Source organism: Medicago sativa, chromosome 7 (assembly GCF_051527215.1).
Source record: "Medicago sativa cultivar Bolivia chromosome 7, Bolivia_mono, whole genome shotgun sequence".
NCBI lineage: Eukaryota > Viridiplantae > Streptophyta > Magnoliopsida > Fabales > Fabaceae > Medicago > Medicago sativa.
Genome location: NC_140755.1, coordinates 7,611,441 through 7,620,463, shown reverse-complemented (window position 1 = coordinate 7,620,463; position 9,023 = coordinate 7,611,441). Strand labels below are relative to the sequence as shown.

Genomic DNA, 9,023 nt, shown 5'->3' with positions numbered 1-9,023 from the left:
CTTGTATAACCGATAAAGATTGTCCACAAGTGAAAAATTTTAGTGCTAGGTGTCGTAAAGGCTACTGCCAATTTAGAGTACTGAGATGAATGAATTCTTGCTCTAGAAAAAGAATTGCAATTTATATTTTAGGCTAGAATATTAGAGGAGCTGCCATTATTTTTTTGTGCATGCACCAAATAATTGAATTTTTTTTTCAAATTTCATGGACCTCGATGTTATGACTATGCAATCTATGATGTTGGCCATAAAATTAAATAAGGCAAAAAATTGTTTTATTTATAGGGTATCTTTATCTCGTAAATTTGACGATATCACCATGGCCTGGATTTCATACATATCACACATTTTTTCCAACTCCACCACCTAAAAGAATCACTTTAATAGTTAATCAGTTGAAGATTAATTTTTATCTTACTCTTTTTTCAAATTGGTATAGTATATTGAAAACATCACAAATTCAACATCGCTAAAGTTGAAATAAAAGAATTTGTTAACTTTAAGTATATTATTTATTCTTTACGCATGCAACAAATAGAATATGATTTGATCTCTTCATTTATACTATATATAAAGAGAAGAATACTTGGTTTTTCACTGACTTTTTCACTTCCAATTTTACCCTGAAATAAATTTGACTTTAAGAATGTTATTTTGTTGGTGTCATTCAAAAAGATAAGAATTTATATTATTTGTTATATTGTTGTTGAATCCTAAGAGACCAACTCTTAAGTACTGATATTGGTTAAGTTTCTTTGTTTATCTAAGATTAATTCAAAAATAATATTTTTCGCGCGTAAAAATAAAATAATAAATTTAATTTAATATTAACAACGAGGGCTAAAATGTAGTTCTCGTCGACCGTTGATACTCACAAAACAATGCTTTTATAATTAAAACAAGATAATTTTCTTCGTGGGAAAAAATTAAGTTAAAGATACCACTTACTTTAGCGTAGGAGGTGTCAGAAATTGAACTTTGTAATTGTCCGCTTTCGCGTGGTACGATTTACAACTTCGAATTCCTGTTTTGAAAAATAATTAATTCTTACTTGGAAAGAGTAATCTTTAGTAGAAAATCAATTTAAAGGTACAGTCGGCTTTCGCGCGCCTATTTCATGATTTTAAACTAGTAACCGCTCGCTTTCACGTACACGATTATAATTCTAAAATCTCCTTCTGTAGATATGAATTTTCTTAATAAATTTTATAAAAAAATTTAATTTCCAAATTTTCTAGAGTCTGATACTTTTTTTTCACTCTTCGGTGCAAAATAGTATCACACGGTTTTTTCTACTTTTGTAGTAAACTTTTAATTTGAAAAGCATAATTTTTGGACTAAAAATATACCTGTTTCAATTATATAACATGCAATTTATTAGAGTAGCATTTGTGTAACGATCCTCGCATTCCGGACCCTATGAAAACTACTCAGACATGATGAAATACTTCCTCCGTCCCATAATACATGACACAGTTGACTATATTACGCATACCAATGCATAATTTTGAGCTTAAATATCTTGAATAATATATTAGAAAAAATTATGAAAATTTGATATTTTGAAAATACTCATCGATACGAATCTAACGACATCTTATATGATATTATTTATCTTTGTATATTAGTAGAAAAATATGGTCAAAGTAAGTTATGTCAAAATTGCACATTGTCAGATTGGGTCATCTATTGCGGGACGAAGAGAGTAATAATCTATATCTATTTTTTATGAAATCATATTAAGAAATAGCAAAGAAAATAAAACTTGTTAATTTATGGCTACTCGAAATCAAAAGGAGAATAGCCGAAACAGTAGCAAATCGAATGATTTTTTTTGAAGAAGCTAAATTAGCCCACCCAAATTCACACCAGTGAGAATCGAACATGAGACCTCGCGAGGAGGATCACACTCCCAGGTCCCAAGCCTATACCACTAGGCCAACCCAAGTGGGTTAGCAAATCGAATGATTGGAGTAGAATTGGAATAGCAGTTGTTAATTGCAGCAACAGGAAAAGAAAATAAATAAAAATAATATGGAATAAGTTGTCTTGCATAAGCTCAAAATAAACTCAATCCAAACGGGTCCATAATCAAATAATAATCAAAATTGAAGTTCTCAAGGTTATAACTTATAACATTATACGGTAGCAAAAAGGTACACAACTGAGTGTTTGGGTTTTTTTTATAGCCTAATTTTAGAACTGAAAACTCCTAAAATCGTGAAGGAGGTGTGCACCAATAGTTGGATCATATCAAAAATTTAGACACAACAAGTACCTGTGACACAAGGAAAACACCAGCAGTAACCATGCAAAATAATTGACTCAAAAACAAGTGGATATCAAGCTATTTAGACAATGTATTTTGTGTGTTATCAAACTCTCCTACACTTGAACCATTGCTTGTCCTCAAGCAATTTACCTTGCAAATGGAAAAATTAAATGCAGTAACTGAACATAAAAATACCCAAGGAAGAATAATCACAAATACTCATGCGTGGTTCCAAAGTTGAATCGGTCAAAGATTAATTCTCTAGGTATTAGAATCAACATCAAGGGTATTGTAACAACACAAACCGCATTTTGCAGACAAAAGTCTCCCTCCTAGCATACTAACTTAAATCATCTCGTTGTATCTTAGTCTCTTACCCCTAGTTTATTGTTTGTTTCTAAACCCTTGTTTCCATCCCCCTCTATCTCAAGGTTTACATCTGATACAAGGTCTATATTTATAGTAAACGCATCCCTCATAAATTGGAACAAACTCAGGCCGATAAAAAATAAGTTTTATTTTTATGCTTCTGCGCAAAATCGTACTCCGATTTTGCCAGATCGTGCTCCAATTTTTTGCGAACGGAAGTGCCAATTCTGCTCTCAAAATCATGCTCCGATTTCTCAAATCGTGCTCCGATTTTGACAAATTCTAGACTTCAATTTTGAGTCACTTTTACAACAAAAACTAATGTCTTCAATGCAATTTCTCAATCCTTTAAAAATGATTGGTTAACTCCTATCTAAAATTCCAACAATGTGGTTTTAATTCCTAAAAGCCTTATAACCTTGGCCAAATTCAAATTCAATATTTTCACCCAATTATATATACTCACCAAAGGAGATTTATTCAAAGTAGAAACATCATCCTTTATTATAAAAGCTAGACTTGCTTGGCAAGCATGTTTGCCCTAATCCTCCCTATTTTGCCCTAATTCCCTAGCTTTTTTCCCTCCTAAACATGTAGTAATTGCTCGAGTAATCTCATCCGTTCAAGCATTTGATCACATTCGTTTATTCGACCTTGAAAAAATTTCTCTCACTTCGTTAATGCAATTGAATACCTATTAAAGCCTAATCAAGTCGAAACATGTACTAATCACTCTACCAATTACTGCCAATTGAATACCTATTAATGCTCACTTATAATGGCAATTAAGAACGTAGTTAATGGCTTGAAAACGTCGTTAATGGCCATTAAAAAGGTTTCACGCATACACATAAACATCCCTAAGTTTATGGCAATTGAAGATGTTTCGCGCATACATTTTTTAGGCCTTGCTGTTTCACGCATACACACCTTGATGTTTCACGCATACACTAATTCCTGTCGCATTAGGCTACTGACATTTCAATGTTTCACACATGGATTATTTACACCATACTGTGCTATCTGATACAGAGTGGTAGGAGGATATGCGTTTCAAGGTGAAATTTCCCTCGAATTTTACCACTAAAATATGCACTAATCACTCTACCAATTACTACCTATTAAAATTAATTATGACGTACTTATTTCAAAAAATAACACATATCATGGTTGATCCGATTTTGAATAGTAATTATTGCGTACTGTTAATGGCAATTAAGAACGTAATTAATGGCTTGAAAACGCCGTTAATGGCCATTAAAAACGTCGTTAACGTCCTTTTAATCCACGGTACTCCACGCTTTTAGTTGATTTTATGCATTATGCACTAATCACTCTACCAATTACTACCTATTAAATACAATTACGACATACTTATTTCAAAAAATTATTGCTGTTTAAAGGTTGATTTAATTTTTTTTTTTAGGGAAGGTTGATTCGATTTTGAATAGTAATTATGACGTTGTGTTAATGGCAATTAGAAACATAGTTAATGGCTTTAAAACGTCGTTAATGGCAATTAAAAACTTTTGAATAGTAATTATTACCTTTAGAACACTACGATTATTCACATTTGAAACTGACGAAGAGAATTGCCAATTACCTATTTAAATACCACTTAGTTGTGCTATTACAACCATTCTCTACTTTAAGCAAATATATATCAAATATAACTCTTTCTTGCACTTGCTAATATGACAAACACTTTCACCCCCATCTCAGCTGTGACAGGTGGAAGGAGGGATTTGAAGTTGATTGTCCGTGTGGCCCATATATGGCTGATCCGTTATAAGGAAAATCCAGACGATGTTATCTTCATGAGCATGATATTGGTTGATGAGAAGGTATATTATATGTTTCGATTGTATAAATAAATGATCCTTTTTTCAAGTTGCCACTATGATAACATATAATATGGTTTATTTTTGATGACATGTTATTTTTTGTTTAGCGAGGAAGGATCCATGCCACTGTTCGTAAGTTCCTGGTGCCAACGATTCAAGGAATGGTTGAAGAAGGAGGAACATAAAAGTTAGAGAATGTCATGGTAGGATTTAATGAGGGACCTTACAAACTCTTGCCACACAAGCACAAACTTAACATGGCGGTAAATGCGAGATTTACTAAGGTGAATGCAGGAAATTTACCTCGGAACGTGTTTGAATTCATGTCTTTCAAAGACATTTTGATCTCTCCGTCAGAGGACGTGGTTGCTGGTATGAAATCCTACCTTTTTTTTTGCGAATTTGTTACTAGCTTTAATGTTAATGCATATTTTTTTGTTGTAGATGTCATTGGTCATGTAGTTGAGAAAGATGGTGTACGCGAAACCGAAAAGAATGGAAGAAAAAGCAAAGTCATTGATCTTACACTCGAGGATTTAGAGTAAGATGTGCAATATATAACTTATCGGTTTATTTCAATTGATGACTTTATTCTCATGATCGAGTTGATTGTGTTATCTGGTGTTTCAGGAACACCAGGATCCGTTGCTCTCTTTGGGGTGAATTTACAACTGATATTGAAAACTACTTTGCAACCCATGACAACACTAAGTCTGTTGTGCTGATTGTAAAATTTGGCAGATTGAGGAAGTATATGGGTAAATATTTTAATATGACTTAGTGTTGTGTTCAGTGTACTCACTGTACTTATGACTTTAATACTGATTTAACTAATATTTACCCAATAAACAGGTGCAATGGGCGTGGCGAATTCGTTTTTCGGGTCCAAGGTTATCATGGATGGTGATCTTCCTGAAGTTGAAGATTATAAAAGAGGGTAAATATTAGTTAAATTAATAGTCACGACAATATTATTATGTTAGTTAGAAATTTGTGGAGGAGACTTCCGACAGATTCTCCCTGTTGTGCCGAGAGCCACCAGGAGAGAAATAACAAATGCCACAATCAATTCTTCAAAAATATGGAATTATTGTGAAGTTCTCACCCTTACAAAAAATATGAGACTGCTAAGTGGATCATCAGACGCTGATATTGAAGAAAGAAGATTGTTCTCTGATTGGGTTTTGGCAATTGGTGATGGGAGAGTTGGGCTCATAAATGACGTGGATATATCGCTTCAGATTCCTCTGGAATTACTTATACATAGTTCAGGCAATCACGTTCAATCTATTGTTGATAGCACTTATCCAAACCTGTTAGATGGTATGACTGATATATCATATTTTCAGGACAAAGCAATACTTGCTCCAACAAATGCAATAGTGGATCAGATCAACGATTACATGTTAGATTTGATTCCTGGTGAATAGAAAACATATTTGAGCTATGATACTCCATTGACACATAATGGAAATTGTGATGTTGTTGATGATGTCCACACTCCAGAGTTTCTCAACACAATAAATGCTTCAGGACTCCCACATCACAAGATAACATTGAAGATTGGAGTTCCAATTATGCTTTTGAGAAATATTGATCTAAAGTTAGGATTATGCAATGGAGCAAGGTTAACCATAACCAGAATGGGAAAATTTGTACTTAAAGCAAAGGTTATATCTGGAAGTAACATCGGCGAAAAAGTTTTCATACTCAGGTTATCTCTTGAACCGTCTGATATTAAAATTCCATTCAAATTTCAGAGAAGACAATTTCCAATATCTGTTTCATTTGCCATGACAATCAACAAGAGTCAAGGGAAATCACTTAAAAATGTTGGTATTTATTTGCCGAGTCCTGTATTTTCGCATGGTCAGTTGTACGTTGCAATATCCAGAGTCACTTCAAAACAAGGTTTGAAAATACTAATCGTTGATGGAGATGGAGAGAGCACCGATACGACCTTAAATGTTGTTTATCACGAAGTCTTTCGTAATGTATCTTGATGGTTAATGTTCAAACTTATTTGTTATGTATGCTACCATTTCATTTTGTTATGTATGATATAAAACTTCTATCGGCAATGTATGGTTACATTATTTTTCATTGATTCGATTAACTTCTATGTAGTAGGACCCGTGCGGTAGCACGGGTCAATGGTCTAGTTTATTATAAAATCTAGATTTGGTTGGCTACCATGTTTTCCCTAATTCACCCTACTTTGCTTTAATCCCTATCATTTTTCCCTCCTAAACATGTACTAATTGCTAATCTAATCTCACCCGTTCAAACTCTATTTTCACACTTGATCACACCCGTTGATTCAAACTCTAAAAATGTTCTCTCATATAACTTAGTTAATTCAATTGAAGACGTATTAAATGCTAATCAAGTCGGTCAACAACCCCCTGCACTAATTGCTAATCTAATCTCACCCGTTCAAACTCTATTTTCACACTTGATCACACCTGTTGATTCAAACTCTAAAAATGTTCTCTCATATAAATTAGTTAATGCAACTGAAGACCTATTAAATGTTAATCAAGTCGGTCAACAACCCCCTACACTAATTGTTAATCTAATCTCACCTGTTCAAACTCTATTTTCACACTTGATCACACCTGTTGATTAAAACTCTGAAAATGTTCTCTCGTATAACTTAGTTAATGCAATTGAAGACGTATTAAATGCTAATCAAGTCGGTCAACAACCCCCTGCACTAATTGCTAATCTAATTTCACCCGTTCAAACTCTATTTTCACACTAGATCACACCCGTTGATTCAAACTCTAAAAATGTTCTCTCATATAACTTAGTTAATGCAATTGAAGACGTATTAAATGCTAATCAAGTCGGTCAACAACCCCCTACACTAATTGCTAATCTAATCTCACACGTTCAAACTCTATTTTCACACTTGATCACACCTGTTGATTCAAACCCTGAAAATGTTCTCTCGTATAACTTAGTTATTGCAACTGAAGACGTATTAAATGCTAATCAAGTCGGTCAACAACCCCCTGCACTAATTGCTAATCTAATCTCACCTGTTCAAACTCTATTTCACACTTGATCACACCCGTTGATTCAAACTCTGAAAATGTTCTCTCATATAACTTAGTTAATACAATTGAAGACATAATAAATGCTAATCAAATCGGTCAACAACCCCCTGCACTAATTGCTAATCTAATTTCACCCGTTCAAACTCTATTTTCACACTTGATCACACCCTTTGATTCAAACTCTCAGCCGTAGATATCATATATAAGCGAACATATTTACCTTAATTCACCCTAATTTGGCCTAATCCCTAGAATTTTTCCCTCCTAAACATATATTTATTGCTAATCTAATCTCACCGGTTGATTCAAACGCTATTTTCATACTTAATCACACCTGTTGATTCAAACTCTGAAAATGTTCTCTCATATAACTTAGTTAATGCAATTGAAGACATAATAAATGCTAATCAAATCGGTCAACAACCCCTTGCACTAATTGCTAATCTAATCTCACCCGTTCAAACTCTATTTTTACACTTGAGCACACCCGTTGATTCAAACTCCCAGCCGTAGATATCATATAGAAGCGAACATGTTTGCCCTAATTCACCCTAATTTGCCCTAATCCCTAGAATTTTCCCTCCTAAACATATATTTATTGCTAATATAATCTCACCCGTTGATTCAAACTCTATTTTCATACTTGATCACACCCGTTGATTCAAACTCTATTTTCAAACTCCTCATTTTCTCTCATATAACTTAGTTAATTCCAATTGAAAACGAATAACATAATTTTAATGCAATTGAAGACATAGTTAATGCTAATCAAGTCAGTCAACAACCGCCTACGTCTCAGCCGTAGATCCCATAACAACCCCCTACGGGTCAAGCTAGCATTTAGCCCTAAACACTCCAAGTCTTCCCTCCCTTGCTATCATTTAATGCGATTGTGAATGAGAATAAATACAAATAATGACAAACATAAATGATAATAAATACAAATAACTACAACAATAATTACAAGAATGTTGACTTCTATCACTCCCAACTAACCATTAAACACACAAGCATTTATCATGACCTTTGATATACATTTATACAATGAATATGAGATTTAAACTACCCAATCATCATCATCTATGTACACATATAACTATGATTCAAACTCTCCATTCCACTCTATATATACACGTGCGTTGACACTCTCATTTGTTTGCAATTTACATACAACTATAACGAATTCTATCAACGTATCATCAAACCTCTAATGGCTGAACATAATGTTGAAACCATGTTGGTGTTGCATTCCTTGAAAGGTTAGTAATCTATTTATGTTCGATGCTTATTCTGCGTGTTCCTTAATAGAATAATTCTTATGCTAGTAGAAGATAGTGGGTTTTTTTTATTAGAGGTCCCAGAGGTTCCTTAGTCCCCTCTCATGTGATGTATACATATGATTTAATGATTTTCTGTAAAGTTACTCTAGGGAATATGAATATCCTCACGAATTTATTTGACATATGCTCAAGCATA

At 33.5% G+C, this 9,023-nt stretch overlaps 2 protein-coding genes across 2 annotated transcripts; both read left to right on the top strand.

The window, feature by feature from the left end:
* The first annotated feature begins 4,742 nt into the window (after positions 1 to 4,742).
* Positions 4,743 to 5,426, top strand: LOC146903931 (uncharacterized). Its single transcript, XM_085728197.1, has 3 exons — positions 4,743 to 5,026; positions 5,116 to 5,243; positions 5,338 to 5,426. The coding sequence occupies exons 1-3, from the start codon at positions 4,743 to 4,745 to the stop codon at positions 5,424 to 5,426; spliced, it is 501 nt and encodes a 166-aa protein (XP_085584323.1).
* Positions 5,427 to 5,603: 177 nt separating this feature from the next.
* LOC146903930 (uncharacterized) lies at positions 5,604 to 6,488 on the top strand. The gene is made up of 2 exons (XM_085728196.1): positions 5,604 to 5,907; positions 5,992 to 6,488. Exons 1-2 carry the CDS (start codon positions 5,604 to 5,606, stop codon positions 6,486 to 6,488), a joined length of 801 nt encoding a protein of 266 aa, XP_085584322.1.
* Positions 6,489 to 9,023: the final 2,535 nt, after the last annotated feature.